This window comes from Astatotilapia calliptera, chromosome 7 (assembly GCF_964374335.1).
Source record: "Astatotilapia calliptera chromosome 7, fAstCal68.1, whole genome shotgun sequence".
Classification (NCBI taxonomy): Eukaryota; Metazoa; Chordata; class Actinopteri; order Cichliformes; family Cichlidae; genus Astatotilapia; species Astatotilapia calliptera.
Genome location: NC_137428.1, coordinates 29,302,581 through 29,322,013, shown reverse-complemented (window position 1 = coordinate 29,322,013; position 19,433 = coordinate 29,302,581). Strand labels below are relative to the sequence as shown.

Genomic DNA, 19,433 nt, shown 5'->3' with positions numbered 1-19,433 from the left:
CTACCAGAAGGCAACATTGCAGACATAGAGGACAGTTACAAGTACCTGGGGATCCCGCAGGCAAATGGGAACCATGAAGAGGCCGCTAGAAAGGCTGCAACCACCAAGTACCTGCAGAGGGTCAGGCAAGTCCTGAGGAGTCAGCTGAATGGTAAGAACAAGATCCGGGCCATCAACACATACGCCCTGCCCGTGATCAGGTACCCTGCTGGGGTAATAAGCTGGCCAAAGGAGGAGATAGAAGCCACTGACATAAAGACAAGAAAGCTCCTGACCATGCATGGAGGGTTTCACCCCAAGTCCAGCACCCTGAGGCTGTACGCTAAGCGGAAGGAAGGGGGCCGGGGACTGGTGAGTGTCAGCACCACAGTCCAGGATGAGACAAGGAACATCCAAGAATACATTGGGAAGATGGCCCCAACTGACCGAGTGCTCAGTGAATACCTCAGGCAGCAGAAACCCAAGAAAGAGGAGGGAGACGAGGAACCATCATGGAAGGACAGGCCCCTGCACGGTATGTACCACCGGCAGATAGAGGAGGTGGCTGATATCCAGAAATCCTACCAGTGGCTGGACAAAGCTGGACTGAAAGACAGCACAGAGGCACTAATCATGGCAGCACAAGAACAAGCTCTGAGTACAAGATCCATAGAGGCTGGGGTCTATCACACCAGGCAAGACCCCAGGTGCAGGCTGTGTAAAGATGCCCCAGAAACAATCCAGCACATAACAGCAGGGTGCAAGATGCTAGCAGGCAAGGCATACATGGAACGCCATAACCAAGTGGCCGGCATAGTGTACAGGAACATCTGTGCCGAGTATAACCTAGAAGTCCCGAGGTCAAAATGGGAGATGCCCCCAAGGGTGGTGGAGAATGACCGAGCTAAGATCCTGTGGGACTTCCAGATACAGACGGACAAAATGGTGGTGGCTAACCAACCGGACATAGTGGTGGTAGACAAACAGAAGAAGACGGCCGTAGTGATCGATGTAGCGGTTCCGAATGACAGCAACATCAGGAAGAAGGAACACGAGAAGCTGGAGAAATACCAAGGGCTCAGAGAAGAGCTCGAGAGGATGTGGAGGGTGAAGGTAACGGTGGTCCCCGTGGTAATCGGAGCACTAGGTGCGGTGACTCCCAAGCTAGGCGAGTGGCTCCAGCAGATCCCGGGAACAACATCGGAGATCTCTGTCCAGAAGAGCGCAGTCCTGGGAACAGCTAAGATACTGCGCAGGACCCTCAAGCTCCCAGGCCTCTGGTAGAGGACCCGAGCTTGAAGGATAAACCGCCCGCAGGGGCGTGCTGGGTGTTTTTTTTTTATATATATATATATATATATATATATATATATATGTATGTGTATATATATATATATATATATATATATGTATAATGTATAATATAAATTAACATAATAAAGACACTAATGAGGTGAAGTGTATTTCCGAGGTCATTCAACAACCAAGGAGCCCTGACAGCAAAAGCTCGGTCGCCTGCTGGTGGGAACAGTGTATCTGCCTGAGAATATGATACGTATTGGTTGGTAAGAGAACAGCAGTTTGAGGAGTTGTTTTCCATTTCCACCGACGTATTAATTCAGCTCCAGTGACACATCTCCACAAATATCAGGACAGATACACACAATTATTTGGCAAAAATGAGCCGAAAATGAAATTCAAACTAGTTTTTTCTGTGACATATCAAATCTGTCAAACTATGCTTTTTTCATCATCACTGAGGTCACGCCGCTTTCCTGTTCATCTTTGACACCCGCACTTTTTGAGAATAAAGGCCTTTTTAGACGAGAATGTCACTCAGTCGTGCTCTGCAGCGATTGTTATGCTGCGCACGTGTTTGTGTGCGTGCAGATGTGAGACCGTGTCACATGAGGAACGGCAGACAAAAGAGTCGTGTGGCTGAGGTTCATCAGCGCGGACGCAGGGTTTGTGACACTGGACTGACCGTCTCTTTTTCCCTTTCACCCTCTGTCTGTCTCACACCTTTCATATCTCCAGCTTATGGTGAAAACAAAGACTAACCTTTATTTTTTAGGCCAGTGCCGATATCGGCATTTAAATGTTTTATAAGAATAAAAAAAATTTGTTATAAAGTACAATGAAGCTACTGTAAAGGCAGTGTCCATACTTTATTTAGCTTTACAGGCCTGCTATGCCTGATGACGTTATCTGCTTTTTTTCTTCTACGTTTGTGTGTGGCAGTGAAGTTTTCAAATATTATCGCTCCTAGTTCACAGCGGTCACAGTGGGCATCACTGCAGGGTGAGATTGTAACACCTCGCAGATGTCAGATGATCTGACACACACAGACACACACAGACACACACACACCTGCAAAGTGTGAAACTTACTGAGCCGAATCTTCACAACATTTTTATTGAATTAATCACCCGTTGATGTCATATACTGACCTTTACCAGAGCAGGTCAGTATATGACATTTTTTAAGTGTTAGACAAAGCAGACGCATAAAGTTTAGGTTACAGTCTTGCTAAAAGAATGCCACAAGTCATCTACAGGTGGCATTTAAATGGCTTTTAAGCTTTTAGCATTTTATGTTTTGCAGTATTTATGTTGTTGTTTTTCCATTTCATTCAACTTTGAATAATTTTCAGTCTTGTGCTCTTATTTATCTTTTTATCGCTTGCTGACAGTTAATTATTGTCTTCTCGTTATCACTGTTTTTCTTTAGGGCCATTAAAAGAAAAAACTATTTTTCCAATATGCTTCCTGCTTGGATTCCAGGTTGACAGCACCTAGGGAACATTTGTCTAAAGAATGACAAATAAGGCTACAAAAAAAACAGAGACTCTCATCTCAAATTTTCTCTTCCAGTAGTGCTTGTCCTCCACCTTCTTCCTTCTTTTCATTCTTGCCTCTTTTTTTCTTCTTTTTTTTTTTACATCAGTTTTAATTTCCATGCATGCTTAAAATCTGCAAACTGAGGAAATTAAGAACATTTAGGACATTTCTGTGCACTAAAAATAGCTTACTATTGATCTATAAGAAGGCTGAATGAGTTACCCAAAGATTTACTCTTAGCTGTAATAAATAAGCTTTTCTCATATGTTTTATTCACATCAGTGTTTGCATCCAGGTTAAATCACATTTCCATAATAGAAATGGTAAATGAAATCTCTAGCTGCTAGTACTGAATGACAGCGTAAATGCATCCATAACCAGAAAAACCAAATATAATCAGATTTAAATTAAAGATGAGCCCAAGTAAAATCAAACATCGCCTCGACACCACTATTTGTGATGATTTAGAGATCTAACCCGTTAATTAACATTAAGTATGAAAAAGAAAGAAAAAATAAAAATCAATAAATGAAGATGGTAATTACAACCCATTAAATGTGTTTTTTATGATATTTTTAGGGAAGGCAGAAAAAGAAACAGTAGCATAGAGTGGAAGTTTAAAAAAATCTAAGCTTTAAATTCAATATCTGTCATTTTTATCTTGTTTATTTTAACTTGTCCTGTTTTCTGTATTGTATACAAATAAAGTAAAACAAACAAAATAGCCGTGAATTCGGTAAAAGATATTTAAAGGACTTCAGTATCTCAGTTTCTCTCTTGCAGCAAAGGTACCCCCTGAATGCAATGCTGCAAAGTCAATAACCTACCTCGTTTTGTTTTGTTTTTTAATTATGTTAGTATCAGCCTAAAGCACTTACAATCTTACAAGACACCAAATGTTTTCAGTGCTTTTATAAAGTTTTCCGATAATAATTGCTGCCTATGTTAAACATTTGTCTTCTGTAATAATGTGTGAGTAATGAGTGCATACTCAAACTTGATATTACTGCACAAGAGAAATAACTCCACGTACGTCATCGTCATCAATCCGAAAGACGATGACGCGTGTGAGAGGAAGGGAGGCAGGTTGTTGGGTGAACTAGTGTCTAGGGCTATATAAGGTCCACTCCCAAAGAGCGAAGAAGAAAAGAACACAAAGCAGACTGATAGAAGCAGCTTTCCCAGTTTGAGAGTCTGCAAGAGCATATTCCTGACAGAGAAACAAGGAAGCGAGCGGGATCTGCAGCACACATCAGACCGGAGCCCAGCTGACTCCCACCTGTGCACCTCAAACCAGGCAGTTTAATTTCAGGACAGGTGAGCAATGCTCTGGAGACTGACTCTCGCCGTGGCTGTGGTGTGTGTTGGCAGCATGTGCAGCTGTGAGAATGCTGATGTGATGAACAGACTGATCGTACCGAGGGACTATGGGGTGAAACTGTGTGGGAGAGAGTTCATCAGAGCGGTCATCTTCACCTGTGGTGGCTCCCGGTGGAGACGGTCCACGGAGGGAGACTTGGGTGAGTTAATGCTGCTACACTTTCACTAATTGTTTCATTTGTGTGCACTAATTAAATGTATGCAGACGTGTTTAAAACTACAGTGAATGGTGGAGATCTGTGAAGAGTGTGAGGTATTTATTTATCATTAAGACCAAAGATGCTCCACAGGTGGAGGACTGTGAAAGACTTCCTGTTAAATTTTGACCTATGGCACTTTGGAATGAGTTCAGGCTGTTTTCATTAGTTGATGATGCCTGATACATGTATAGCACGACAGTTCAGCACCACAGTCGGCTCCTTTTAGTGAATACTCTCCATTATTCTCCTATTTTCTTTGTCTTTTCTGGCCTACAGTACACTTTCCTGCACTAATTTCCTGATTGCATTTGAGGTCGCTGATCTTTTTTTTTTTCTATCTCTAGATCTGTTCCCGTGGAGTTCCCTCCCTGATGTTAAAGTGGAGGAGAGCCAGCACACCTGGCAACGTGATGCAGACCTCGCAGAAAACCACTCTCCTCTCCGCACTGCCTCCTCTTACTCCCTGGCAGACCTCTTGGCTCTTTACGGGTCCACAGGTGACAGACAGCAGCAGCAGCCACCGCTGAGTCTTCCCGCCCCTCTGGGGGACTCCCATCTGTCCACAGCTGCAGGTGAGCAAGACGGGACCCCGGGTTCAGCTGACTGGATCCTACCAAGCAAGAAGAAGAGGAACTTTTCACTTGGTGTGGCAGGGATGTGCTGTAACCAGGGCTGCACCAAGAATGATATTGGACGCTTGTGCTGAGGCAGGAAGCAGGGTGGGTGGGTGATGGCACGAGCTCGATCATGGAGCCATTATGATGAGCAGTAATGGACAGTGTACAGAAAACGTCTGGTGTTGATTAAGCTGTTCCCACTCGTGCTGTAGTGTACAAGAAAAACATTCCCCCAGCTTCACATCGTCTTCATTCTCCTCTCTCCTTTGTTTAATCCATCTGTACGTATTATATGTTGTTATCTTTGTCAATAAATTTTAAATACTGTAATATATGACATATTGAGCAGCATCAGATTTTTTTCTGTCTATATTTTGGCCTGTCGACTCTCAGACCACATTCATGAAATGCATTCATACTAACACTGGACAGTATTGTACATTAATGTCATTTAGGAGGCCGGGAACTTATTGCTGGCCTTGTTCACAGCATTAAAACACCCTGATGATTTTCTCTAAACAGCCCGAGGATAATACTCCACAGGAGCAGGGTTTTTGTCCTTTTAACACTGTTGCACCCACCTAAACCCATTCAGCCTCAATAAAATAAACATAAAAATATCTCAACTCTTGCTGGCAATCATGGAGTTTACACATTAACTTCACATTAAAAAACGCTCTTAGATGGAGCTACGGCTACTGTATGACTTGTCTACTAAAAAAGCACAAACACCTTACATATATAAACTTCACATCTTCAGATATTCACATGTAAACCAGCAGAGCACAGTTTAAATGGCAGCTTTTTCTTAACCCTGTCTGAAACAAACTACAATTAAAAACAAATAAGGAAAAAGAAACACCAGTTGAATTTTTGGAGCTTTTTATGAAAATCTTTGGATACAAAATGATACACACTTCACAGAGGAATCATATTTGATATACATACATCACAATAATACTGGTATGGAAAAAGATAACTCCCAAATGTTTTGCAATTTAAAAAAAACAAAAACAGAATAAACTGACAATCGTCAAGTATCATGAAAGAAATATTCAGGGTGCCTAATAGGAGGTTAAAACACAGGAGAACGCACACACATTTAAAGTGTACACTGTCTCATTGCTAATAATACATTTATTTGAGTTTCACACCAGAAAACGACTTGAAAAGAGAGCATTTGGGATTAAAAACAAAGAGAAAAGAGTCTGTCTTCCACAAACATTCACCGACAGTCTTAAACCTAAAAAGAAATCATGTAACACACAAGCTGGATCTTTAAATAGGTGTCGAAGTATAAAACGAAGACGTGACCACAAAATCGAATCAGTTTTCCTAATAAAAAGCACGACTGGCAACAAGTCTCCTGCAGAAAATAAAGGCACTTCCCATCATTACTTTCCCTCCAGGTGCAAAAAAAATCAACTTTACATCACTTTACATATCTACAAACTGCACAAGCTTAAAACTTCATACCCTATTAATAAAACACAACTGTTTATTAATAAAGGTTTCACAAAGTAATGGCTGCTTTTCACTGAAACAAAAATTACACTGAGTTTATGATAGTTTGCGGGTTTTTTCCCAATGCCTTGTGAAATTTTAACTCTGACCTCAATGAAATAGCATAACCTGCCCCTTATAAACAAGGAGGCGGCTCATTCCTTCAGTCACCTCACAGGTTCTCAGCACAGACACATTCAAAACTGTCACTTCCACTGTAGAAGCAGAAATCTCGTAAAGATCGCGATGGCGGGTCCCGTCCTTACAGACATGGATAAAAACCCTAAAAAAAATCGATATGGGCATCGGCAGGAAGAAATCTGCTCATTCAAGTAGAGCTGCTCATGAGCACGTGCACTGGGGTTCAGCTCTGGTGATTTACGCCCAGTGATGTGAAGACTGCAGAGCCTTTGTTCCCTCATAGTCTCTTTGCTTATGCAAAAAAAGACTTTCCTGCTTATTTTACATCTTTAAAGGTACACAGTAACTGCTGCTTGTTGGTGCTTGTTCTTTTCACATTCTTGGAAAAAATACTGACTATCACACTGAAACTTTTTATCGCCTCTCTCGACGTTTAAAACGCAACACGTGCAAACACATCAAAGAAAACAATTGGTCCCAGGGTGAAATCTTCCTGAAAGCACCGGAAGTGTAGTGTACTCATTCATCAGTTCATGTGAATACTTCATGCGACCATAGGAAGAAGACTGACATCACTTATAGGCAGCCTCGCTTCTGTCAGTCTGCCCCAGAGCAGCTGTGGCTACAACTGTAGCTTGCCTCCACCAGTGTGTGAATGGGTGGATGACTGGGTGTGTAAAGTGCTTTGGGTCCCTAGGGGGGGACTAGTAAAAGCGCTATACAAATACAGGCCATTTACCATTTACCATCACTTCAACTCCAAACTGCAGTAAATCAGATGCTTTGTTGTTTTGCTCAGGTCGGAGAGGACTGACTCACGCGAGTCAACGCCTAAAGGTCAAAGGTTCACGGATCGATGCTCCTCATCTTTCTTCGCTATCTCGTACAGTCTCCACACTATGGATTAATGTCTTGAAAGTAGGCCGCAGTTTAGGGTCATTGCTCCAGCACTCCATCATAATCTTGTGAATCTGGGGAGGCATCAGGACAGCATTATTTACACAGTTCTAAGAAAACAAAAGAGATTAAGTGTTACTAATGAAGCCTTCTGTAAGAACCCAGCAGTTTTAGGGGTGAGCTATGGAAGCTAAAAGCTCCAACACACTACCAGCAATGTGTATCTAATAAAATGGCTGTTGAACACAAGCTAAACTGTGTGTGCATCTTACTCAAAGCTTCATTTTACACAGTCATCTGGGTTAGTTCAGTGTTGTTGAGATATATGATTTTCATCTTAGCTGATCTTAATCCTCTCAGGATCACTGAGGACTATGTTTAATAGGTTCTTTACTCCACATGAATTTCTTATGTGAGACTCACGTTGTTAAACATCATAAGCAAGTTATATCTCTGTTGTCTTTGAACCACAAGACATTTTACCAAAACAATGAGCAGCTTATGGTGAAGAAAGTAACAGACCTGTGTAGGACACTTATCAGGAGCAGGCAGCCTATAGCCATTTCTCAGGAGGTCAATCAAATGGTAGACAATCATCTGGCCCTGCTTCTCATTGCCCATTTTATTCATAAAGACCTAAAACAGAAGAAAATTCATTTGGTCTGGTTAAGAAGAAGCAGTATGTTTCAAATAACATGAAAGAAAAATGAAGTGGTTCCTGTTTTTGAGTACATCACGCAGAGAGGAGTGCTCAATCAACTGATTCTTTAAGCCACGCTGCAGCCTAATTACAGAGTTGTTTTCCAAATCAACTGAGCAATTGAGACAAGTGACCAAGAAATTAAAAGTAAAATGAGGGAAACACTTAGCAGAACTAGAAAAAAAAACACAGTACCACTGGTGGGCTGCAGTTCTTGTCGCTGTAAGTGAAGAGTTCATAGAGGACGACCCCAAAACTCCAGACGTCTGAAGCCACAGAGAACTTGCTCTCTGTCAGCGACTCAGGAGCGTACCTGCAAGACACCGCAGCACATTCAAGACTCAAGCATATATATAACGCAATCCATACACAGATTGCATATAAAAGACGGACATTATACCAAATTTAAAGCCATTATACCAAATTTAAAGCCTCAACTTGATGTTGCTAGAAACAGAAACCGAGGACACTGCAGGCTCAAATCAAAAGCTCAAACCAATCAAAAAGTAGCCAAACCATAGAGATTCTCTGATCTTGTCTTTTACTCCAGTTAATTTCCAAAGTTAATATCACAATATGATGTTAAACTTTAAATAAAGACCATTAAACCACGAGCAAAATGTTTATTGAGGTCATACAGGAGGAGCAGTAGTGTTGTTTTCTCATAGAGTTCTATACAATCAGACTTGATTCTGCGTCGCCCCCAGCTGGTAGTTATCGGGAAAAAAACTATGTTCAATTAAGGCAGATCGGAAAGTCACATCCATAAAAACATTTTTTAAAAACACAGCTGTCTATTAAACGCAATCAAACGGAGATGAAGTTCTGACTGAAGACCATTTAAAGTGGATGCATAAAAACGAGTTCTAATCTTTGCCTCCGTGTGGATCATGATTTTACTTAATTGCGAATTTTTAAATCTCACAACTGTTAGAGTATTTAAAGAAAGGAAGTAACAGCTAGTAAAAGCAAAAGATATTAAGATAGGATTAAGCGTGGTCCTCACCAGAAGATGGGGCTTTCCCCAGGCTCTCTGACAGTGTAGTAGTCTTTGTCCTGAGGAAGCACCTTGGTCAGACCAAAGTCACCGATCTTAACCCTCATCTCGCTCTCCACCAGAATATTTCTTGTGGCCAGATCTCTGTGAATGTAACGCTTAGTGCCAAGGTAGTCCATTCCCTGGAAGGAATTCATGTGTTACACCAAATGCATATATTTTGCAGCAGCTCCGAGAAGAACTGTGAAGAAGCGTTTTGCAAGAATCTCTGTATAGCACTGTGTTACCTTGCAAATCTGTGACGCGTAGTGCAACAGTTTCTTGGAATCAAATCTGTCCTTGTGTTTGATGAGATAATCTCTCAAACTGCCATAGGGGAGATATTCCATGATCAACCGTAGGTTTCTTCGTCCTGCAGAAAAAAGGGAGTTGAGTTCGCTACTAGAGAAAGAGAATACGATGTGAGCGGTGGAGCGGAGGCCTCGCCTAAAGTGGGTTTTCTGAGCTAATTCAGATTTATTTGTTTCATTGGGCATGGTCACTGACGCCCCAGGCAGCAAATGTGTGGAAAACAGCATAATGCATTAGAAAATGTGCCGGGGTGGGAATATTAAATCAAGAAACAAGCAGCTCACGGAAGTTTGCATTAAATAAAAGAGAAAAAAAAGAAAAAAGTGAATCTCTCGTCTTGACATTATTAAGGAAAATTACATAACATAAATATACAAAAGAAACAATATTTTATACCAAAACAGCAACATTTACTAACTTTAATTATAAGCTGAAATAGGACCAACAGCATTTAATGTTTTTACTGTAATCCAGTTTATCCAAGTCATAGGAGATGACGAGCAATACAAGTTCAAGTGCACAGTAATGTGAAAAAGCACACGGCTGATTTCTTTAAGTTTTTGCCTACAATATTTGTCAAACTTAAAAAACCACATGATCAAACACTTTTTGATATTACACAACAATAACCTGAGTAAAGACAAAAAGCAGCTTTTAAATAATGATTTCAATGATTATGGAAGAAAAGCTATCCAACAGTACCAGGTCCTGTGTGGAAATATTTATTAATTAATTAAATAACCACATCTTTTGGAACACTGAGAAGATGAATTGAGGTTGGCTGAAACAGCTCAAAAAGCAACACGTCCCTTAAAAACAGCTACGAAACAAAACCACTGACGTCTATCGATGTTGAAATGGATCAGTGGTGGACCTCGCCAGGACTGCCATACTTATCAAAATTACTCCAAGAGTGCACGGTTATCTTTGTCTAATATTTACATTTGTTGGATGATCTGAAACATTTAAGTGTGACGAATAAAATCTAAGAAATCAGAAAGTGGTTACTTAATGTTTCACAGCACCATAGAGATCAAACAATGTGCTCATACCTGCACTGTAGCACACTCCCTTGTATTTGACAATGTTTTCATGCTGAAGTGATTTAAGGATCTCAATTTCCCGCTCAAAGTCCCTGAGGTGCTCAGCTGTACTGTGCTGGAGTTTCTTCACAGCCACCACCTCCCCTGTGCTGTCCTGCAGCGGGTCGTACCTGCACATCTCCACACTGCCAAAGTTCCCCTGAAGTGTGAGATGAAACAGACAAGAAAAACACATTTTAAAAGAGAAATGCTATCATTTCCATTTATGATAAATAATTAGCACATAATAGTATTTTTGGATCTTCACCAATGGAAACAAGGAAATGATGAGCCGGTGGAAAAATAATAATTGACTATAAAAGCTGTTTAGAAATGATTTTGTTTATATACATTACATTTCTAATGACATGAAAAAGTTACTGTATTTTTCAGTCAGGTAAGTCAAACTTCACTCAACTCATTCTTCTTGCTTCCTCCACTTCTGTACCATTGATTCAGTAATGTTGAATTCTCTCGCAGCTGCTCTATTCCCATGTTGTTGCAGTATATTAATGACTAACCTCGTATTGCGGATGGATAATCTCTGTTGTTCTCCTGACTGAAGTTTGGTCCGTTTATAGCATCATGCCATGCGATTGCATTTGTCGCTAACCATCAGGAATCCTCAAGTTAGCTTTTATCGAGTGGAAAAAAGTTAGCATTCATCCTCTAGCTTCACTGTGTTTATGTTATGCTAACATAGCTGTGTCGCTAGTGATCACGTAGCACATCATTATATACCAGCTAGTCCAATTTCAGTAACCCTACAAAAGTTACTGCTGTTTAGTTTCCTGTCTTCATTTATGTTGGAAGTGATAGCAGAGCTGTACCTTTTAATTCTTTCAGAAATCTCAGTCAGAACATGCTATATCATATTTAGGTGGAAACTAGTGAGCTAACATCCTGCTAACTTCTAACGCCATTAAATTTAATAAATTCTGTTTTCATGGATGCCTTGATGTTAAACTTAATCGTTACACCTCAGGTGATCATTTTATTAAAGATGAAAGAATTTAGACAGTGTTTAACTCTCAGTGATGCCGCAGTGTTCGTTTGACTTTGGGACCTGAAGGGACGGAGTTTTGGACCCAGATTACTCTACGAGACTCCTGACTACGGTAGCCGTAATGCTCCGGCAAGCCATTAAGCCGTGCGCCTTCATGGCTTAACAAAGTTGGGATGTTGGTATGGGATATTGTATTTGTTTTAAATGTTATATATTTATGTGGTATGTGTATTTTGACTTTTTTTGCCATGATGCTAGGTCTCTCTTGGAACTGAGATTTTTAATCTCAATGAGATTTTTTTTACCTGGATAAATAAAGGACTAACAAAAATAAAAAATAAAAAAAGTTGTACTAATAGATTTTTGACAGATTTCTGCGCACTGTGTACCACAAAAAATCGGTTTGAGGTCAGTAAGCACAACCAGAATTCACACATAAGGCGCACTGCCAATTTTTAAGAAAATTAAAGGACTTTAAGTGAGCCTTATAGTGCAGAAATTACAGTAGTCAAACTCTAAAAATAAGTGATGTGTACATAGAGCATGTCTCACTTTGCCCAGCTGCTTGAGAAAAATGAGGTGCCGCTCCTCGAACTGTGACGGATCTTGGTTCTCAGAGGCCCACGGGAAGCCGAAGCCTCGTGCTCTGTTGGGCACCATGTCACTCTCCACCAGCAGCTCATAGTCTGCAACAAACGGCCGTGTCACTTTCAACAACATCTGGGTGAAATAACGAGCGTGCTGGAGTGATGCATGGTGGTCTTTCTCTGACACACATGACTCCATTCATGTTCCTACCTGGTGTGAAGAGACTGTTGAGATCTCGGATTATTGTTCTGAAGGAGGGCCGGTGTAAAGGCTCATAGTCCATACAGCTGTTTATCAGATTGGCCAGCTCTGTCCATTTAGGAGCCGGCAGCTGGTGTCTGTCCTCATAGAACAAGTTTTTCTACAGAACAGGAAAGAACAAAATTAAGTACCTGATTGTTCTTGTCTTGGAAAAGAAGACATGTTTTTAAAAGTTTAACATTTTAAACCTGTCTTTTCACAAAAGAAATTAGTGAGTTTCACATGTTCAGGAATATAAATGTATCTTTTTTGTAACAGACTGACCAGCCTCACATCTGTACAGCTAATTAGTTCAAATCTAAGCCGCTCTAATGAACCCGTTTATCTAATTATGTCTCAAAACCAAAGTTAAATATTTTACAAAATGTATCAATGCATGTTTGGTTTTTTTGGACCTTTGAGCTGTCCAGTGTGCTGAGAGGTTTGTCTCCTCCGCTGCAGATCTCCCAAAGCGTGGTCCCAAAGCTCCACTTGTCTGTAGCTAAACTCAGGTTTTGAGGGTTTTCAATGCACTCAGGAGGCACCCATGGGATACGCTCCACTAGCACTGCAGGTCAGACATGTAAAGAGATGCAGGAAAATACTAAATGTTGGAAATGCAGACCAAAGATGAAGAAAAGGGAAGCAAAAGGTGACTAAATTATGTCCTCGTAGGTATCTCTGACAATCACACCAAGGAAAAACCATGCAGTGAACATCATTCCAACATCACACAGGTGTGAGGTGCAAGCCTCGGGACCGCGATGTCGGCGTTCTCACCTTCTCTGGGCAGCACGGTGATGCTGATACCGGGGTCACTGAGCTTGATGAATGGAAGACTGCCTGTTTTCCGATCCTCCTCTCGAATCAGAAGGACATTCTTGGCACAAACATTCCCATGAATGACGTTTTTATCCTCCTGTGTTCAGTTACAATAGGGACAACATAAATATCAACGTAGCATTAGGAAAGTCCCAATGAAAGGTTCATTTCCATGTTGGTTTCTTTTTTCCCTTCATTTCAAAATGTGTAAATGTGTCCATAATCTTTACATTTAAAAAGAAATCTGTATGGGTCACACAGCATTAAGTTGGTAAGTCTTACCAGATAGTGCATAGCCCAGGACAGCTGTTTGGCCACTTCCAGCTTCCAGGTGATGTTAACACAGCCTTTGTTCTTCTTCAGGTAAGTGTCCAGTGAACCAAATTTACCGTACTCCTGCACCATCATGTCTGACCGGGAGATTGAGATTAGATCGTTTCACTTACTCATCTGTTTATTTACTTCTATCCATGAAGAAAATCTTTTCAACAAAGCTCTATGAAATGAAGCACTAAATTAACCAGTTTGTGGTTCACTGAAGATTGTGTTGAGTAGTAATACACATGTGCTTACCCAGAAGTCTTCCCCTGTTACCATGTAAAATTCTCAGAGATTACCTCTTGTAGTGATTTTGGGGTGTTTATATATATTTCATAAAACTGAACGGACATTTCTTCACTTAAACACTTCCCTCAGCCCACATGCACACACTTGACTTTTTGCATCCATTACATGTAAAAGAAGAAAGACTTTGACAACAGCTCCCAGATACACTACTTCACGTGTGTGCTGCTTTAAAGACTACAGTGGCCCCTTAGTGACCTGTTGATCCCAAGGGCTTAATCCAGTCTGAACGAAGGGTCAGAAACCTTCTGCCCTCTCTGTTTGATCGTCTCAGCTGCCCACAGGAACACAGTTTGACATTATTTGGTGCTCGTTTAATGTGTGAATGGTCTCTTTTTCTATTTTGGGAGCCTATTCCTCGTGGACCTACCACATGACTGGTATAATTAGTGTGTTGCTGCTCATTTTGTCTACATCTTAAATATCTTAAACCATCCAGTAAAGGTTGTGCTTGTGTTGTACACTTACTTTCATCTGCACAAACACACACGCCATAAGTGAGAAGTAAGTGTTTGTGGGAGAGCTGGCTCATTATGCTTGCAGCTTCAAAAAATGACTGCAAGGGAAAAAATGAGAGAAGAGAATTTAAATTTGAGTCCATGAACATGAGTAATCAATAAGATTAACAGTCACCTAAATTCTTCCTTAAGAAGCTAACCTCTGAATAGCTGCGATGTGCCTTGTCCAGAATCTTAATAACAACGTCCATCTGATGTGTCTCCCCATAGTCTCCAAGCTCCTTCCTCACACCGCAAAAGATCTTGGTGAACGTTCCTTGACCCAGACTCTCTTTCTGAAACACAGTTTTATTGGTTTATTGAAAAAAACCACATTGTTTAGTTGACTCTAAACAGTTCCCTAGGCAATGTCCTCTCCTCATAAACTCCTCAAAATATATTAGCTTGAATAGCAGGAGTCATACAGTCATGCAACCAAAACAGCCTATACAGCGAAATGCAGGGTTTTTTGTTTAGAGCAGTATTCTCAAAACTACAGACAAATACATAGTTTATCATCCAAAGTAAGACGCATGAAACAAAAAAGATGACAAACTTTGACTTTTAACATCCATCAGAGCCAATTCCTTTAGCATTTCTTAATGAAAACTCAAAGTTGCCACAGATGTTTATCCAAATCTTTACTCCTGCCTTTTTTTATTCGTAGTTAAAGCTGAGATCTTCTGGATTCTCTGAAGTGAAGAGTCACGAACTATATCAATACATTTCCAAGCCTCCACACATTCATCCTGGGAACTAAATGAAATATTATGTTCGTCTGGCTGAGCTGTGACCCAGGCAGTTAAACGTTATCGACCACCTGGATCCGATTTATTGAAGATCAGATATACTGGCAATATCATCAGGCCTTATCATTTCCAGGCAAATTGTCAGAACATAATATTTTTCTTCTGTAATGAAAGATAGAGTAATCTTTTGGGGTTTCAAGCGGTCTGCTAGCAAAGCTCTTAACTAACTTAATAAAAACATCAAGTGCAAATCAGAAAGTCAAAAAATACATTCAGTTTATACAGCCCTAAAAACTAAGCACACAACTTAGTTTCATAGGAAATAAGAGGTTAGCAGTCAGGTGCTGCTAATCAAATGCACTGCCCAGCACATCAGCACAAACACAAGCACAATACTGCAGGAGGAGTGTTAAATGGTAAAATGGTAAATGGCCTGTATTTATATAGCGCTTTTCTAGTCCCTAAGGACCCCAAAGCGCTTTACACAACCAGTCATCCACCCATTCACACACTGGTGATGGCAAGCTACAGTTAAAGCTTGGCTAAATAAACAGCCTGTAGTCGTGAGGTTTTCCTATGACAGTTCTGTCCAACAAAACTTTAAATGCTCAAATAAAATAAAAACAGAGACAGCAGATTGAGTCTTTTTGTTAACCGTATCTAGCATCCTGGCGGATCCCACAACAGTTCTCTTGCCTCTGGTGTTCTCACTCAAGTTTACATTCACAAAGGCTCCAGCCTTTAAAATACGAGATTATAAACAACAACAAAATAAACTATCACAGCTATGCAGATGACACACAAATATATATCACAATGTCACCAGGAGACCGAGGCCCTGTACAGGCTCTTGGTAAATGCATTGAGGAAATCAGTGACTGGTTGTGCCACAATTTTCTCCAGCTAAACAAAAACAAAACTGAGGTAATAGTCTTTGGTGCCAAAGAAAAACGATTACAGGTCACCAGAGAACTTCAATCTATACATCTAAAAACCACAAACCAGGCGAGAAATTTGGGTGTAGTGATGGATGCAGACCTAAACTTAGAAAAACACATTAAGACAATAACAAAGTCAGCTTACTGTCACCTCAAGAATATTTCAAGGATAAAAGATCTGACGTCTCAACAGGACCTGGAAAAACTAGTCCATGCATTCATCTTTAGTAGGCTTGATTACTGTAACAGCATCTTTACAGGTCTACCTAAAAAATCAGTCAGACAACTACAGCTCATTCAGAACTCTGCTGCTCGAGTCCTCACTAAGACCAAAAAAGTGGACCACATCAGTCCAGCTCTGAGGTCCTTACACTGGCTGCCTGTCCGTCAGAGGATAGACTTTAAAGTTCTGATGCTGGCCTATAAAGCTCTGAATGGTTTAGGACCAAAATACATCAGTGACCTCCTGACCCAGTATGAACCATCCAGATCCCTCAGGTCATCTGGATCCGGTCTTTTATCAGTTCCCAGAGTCAGAACCAGACACGGAGAAGCTGCATTCAGCTTTTATGCTCCTTATATCTGGAACAAACTCCCAGAAAGCCTCAGATCAGCTGAAACACTCAGTTTATTTAAATCCAGGTTGAAGACTCACCTGTTCTCAGCTGCATTTGAATAAAGCACCAAATCCACACTTTAAGCTTAAATTTCAAAACTTACATTTAACTACTGATTTTATCTACTGTTCTGATTTTATCTGTTTTGATTTTATATACTGTTGTTTGTTTGTTTGTTTGTTAATTAGTTAGTTAGTTTATTTGCTTGTTTTAATCAATTTTAAATCATGCTTTTTATTTGTTCTTGTTTCTAATGTCTCTGTAAAGCACTTTGAATCACCTTGTTGTTGAATTGTGCTATACAAATAAACTTGCCTTGCCTTGTTCAGAAGTCTTAAATCTAAATTATATCTCTTCAGGAGAAAGAAAAGAGGACTTTCAACACTGTTTGGTATTTCCAGTGTGTTTGAGAAACAGCATGTGCAATCCTGGCGTTTTCATGTCAAAGGAGAGGCTGAAGTTAGGAGCCAGAGAAGGTTTACTTACGATGATGAGATCCTCCTTTCGAATCTTGTGAAAGACCATCTGGCTGATGTTGTGTTTGTGGAGCGTGGGAGATATGGGCATCTCGGCCCCTTGATTGCTTCTACACACTAGCAGGTTGGACTTATCTGAAGAAAGGTAGAGATTAACAAGGTTCACACTACACCTGACCAAAACTAGACAATGACACTGATGACTCACACTGTTAAATATTGAATTTGATCAGCAATTATAAACCTGGATTATTACATTCAGAATTCTTATCGTGGATATGAAACTTTATGTTGTGTGTTTTTATATTTTTCACCATAAACCATAAATCAAAGTTTTGGTACCTAAAAACCTGGAATAGTTTACTGAATCATTAGCTTTCATCTCTAACTTCTCCACACACATATGTTTTGTTTTGTTTTTTATGAGGCGATAAAAACTTATTTTTGTTCCAATAAAAATGTCATTAATTTCTTTTCTTATATGCATGCAAAGCTAAATCATTATTGATACCATACTATCAGTAACCATTTCTTCGTAACACCAACACAGTACCTTTGTATGATCTCTTCTTTGGCTTATAGTCTAATCACATGCACCAATAAACACATTTTCTTAAGATGTTTTTAAAGTATCTAATAAAAGCAGAAGCTTTAAGATGATTAATTGACTGCAGCAGGGACACAAAGGATTTCACACATAAACAGTTACAAAATAACAGTAAACAATAAACAGTTACAAAATTAAAATAACAGTGACATAAAAGTGCCCAGAAATTCTGTGGAGTGCTAACATAGGATTCATCAGTGCCACTGAAACAGGATTTATGTCATGGTCCTGGGCCATGTTGGCCCAGTATTCTTAGTTTTCTTGTATGTTTGTATTTTGTTCCCTATTTAGGCCATGTTTCCTGAGTTGCCCTGTTGTGTTGTTCCCTAAGTGTTTTCCCTTCGTGGCTTTTACCCCCTGTGTGCCCCTCTGTGTATCTGTGAGCCCTCGTCTCTCCTTATGTTTTATTCCATGTTTCCCCAGCCCGTTATGTCTGTGTTTTCCCCGTGCTCTCTCTCCTCCTGTCTGAACCTCCGTACTTCCTGTTTGACTCTGCCCGTCTCCCGTCAGTGTTATGTTCACCCCGCCCTGTCTCGTTATGGTTATCTGTGTCAGCTGTGTTCCCCGTGTGTTCCCACTTTCCTCGTTAACCCTCTGTGTATTTCTGTCTGCGTCTCCCTCTGTTCAGCGTCGCGTTCTCCCTCATGCTGTGTGTGGTTCTCCCCGTGTCTTCTGGTATATGTTACAATTAGCTTTTCCCAGTGTAGTTTAGTTTAGTTTTGTATTGCTTTGGTATCACTGCTTTCGTTTGTCACCTGTCAGCAATAAAGCTGCATTTTGAGTTTATCCCCTGAGTCCGTGAGTTTGCATTTTGGGTCCTCATCCTGCCTGCCACACAGCGACCATGACAATTTACAAGTTTGAGTATACTGGAAAACCACATTTTATTTGCTGATTTTATCACTGTCATCTAATGTTTCACAGCTAAACAACGCACGCTGCTCACTGTTTTCATAGCTTCATTAAATGTTAAAATGCTTTTATTTTTTAAAAAACTCAAAGCATGTGGAAATGCATTTTACTGTGCCTTCAATTCTGAAATGAGAAAATAGCTTGTATTTCACGTTTTCATTTTCGTTTTCATCACATACATGTTCTGGATGTGAACACTGACCTTTGTGGCTGGGTGGGCAGCACCTGATCAGCTGAAATGTGTACCCATCAGTGCGGAGCGCCTCCTTCTGGTAGCAATTCAGAAGTTCCCTGAGTGAACCAAAGCTCCTCTTGGCTCCACTTAGAATGTACTCTCCTGACTCCGTCTTTGTGATCTGACAGTGCTTATAGTCCACCATCGTTTCATACTGAAAATCAAAAGAAAAGTTTCCACAGCTGAGTTGTGCTGAATGTTACAAAGGATGCTCCTTGTGTCCCTTCCTTACTGCCGTTTCAGTCAGCCATACACGGTCTGAAAACTGGTCATTTTTACTTGTTTTAATCCTCCCTCAGTTACACAAACTTGAAACAGTCTAAGTTACACTTAAAGTCAAACACAGAACACACATCCAGTAAGTCACAGTATGGTGACCTGCTGGGAGATATAGACCGCCTGCAGCAAGTAGATACCAAACCTTATTGCTCCCTC

At 40.5% G+C, this 19,433-nt stretch overlaps 2 protein-coding genes across 2 annotated transcripts in view; one reads left to right on the top strand and one right to left on the bottom strand.

The window, feature by feature from the left end:
• Positions 1–3,963: 3,963 nt before the first annotated feature.
• Positions 3,964–5,353, top strand: rln1 (relaxin 1). The gene is made up of 2 exons (XM_026176950.2): positions 3,964–4,339; positions 4,744–5,353. Exons 1-2 carry the CDS (start codon positions 4,144–4,146, stop codon positions 5,103–5,105), a joined length of 558 nt encoding a protein of 185 aa, XP_026032735.1. The 5' UTR covers positions 3,964–4,143; the 3' UTR covers positions 5,106–5,353.
• A 528-nt stretch (positions 5,354–5,881) lies between these two features.
• LOC113025906 (tyrosine-protein kinase JAK2-like) overlaps positions 5,882–19,433 on the bottom strand; it is a 39,021-nt gene continuing 25,469 nt past the window's right edge. Inside the window, exons 10-24 of the mRNA XM_026174148.2 lie at positions 18,966–19,152; positions 17,255–17,379; positions 14,626–14,760; positions 14,436–14,523; positions 13,626–13,753; positions 13,302–13,440; positions 12,938–13,089; positions 12,492–12,642; positions 12,246–12,379; positions 10,658–10,847; positions 9,542–9,666; positions 9,264–9,436; positions 8,453–8,570; positions 8,080–8,193; positions 5,882–7,631 (exon numbers count right to left, since the gene is read on the bottom strand). Coding sequence (XP_026029933.2) covers positions 7,524–7,631; positions 8,080–8,193; positions 8,453–8,570; positions 9,264–9,436; positions 9,542–9,666; positions 10,658–10,847; positions 12,246–12,379; positions 12,492–12,642; positions 12,938–13,089; positions 13,302–13,440; positions 13,626–13,753; positions 14,436–14,523; positions 14,626–14,760; positions 17,255–17,379; positions 18,966–19,152 — 2,067 coding nt within the window. The 3' untranslated portion in view covers positions 5,882–7,523. The remainder of the gene's footprint in view (positions 7,632–8,079; positions 8,194–8,452; positions 8,571–9,263; positions 9,437–9,541; positions 9,667–10,657; positions 10,848–12,245; positions 12,380–12,491; positions 12,643–12,937; positions 13,090–13,301; positions 13,441–13,625; positions 13,754–14,435; positions 14,524–14,625; positions 14,761–17,254; positions 17,380–18,965; positions 19,153–19,433) is intronic.

Excerpts from the sequence above, each read along its gene's own strand:
- rln1 (XM_026176950.2), top strand. The coding sequence starts at position 4,144 with ATGCTCTGGAGACTGACTCTCGCCGTGGCTGTGGTGTGTGTTGGCAGC. Across the intron at positions 4,340-4,743 it reads GTCCACGGAGGGAGACTTGG|ATCTGTTCCCGTGGAGTTCC; the intron begins GTGAGTTAATGC and ends TTCTATCTCTAG.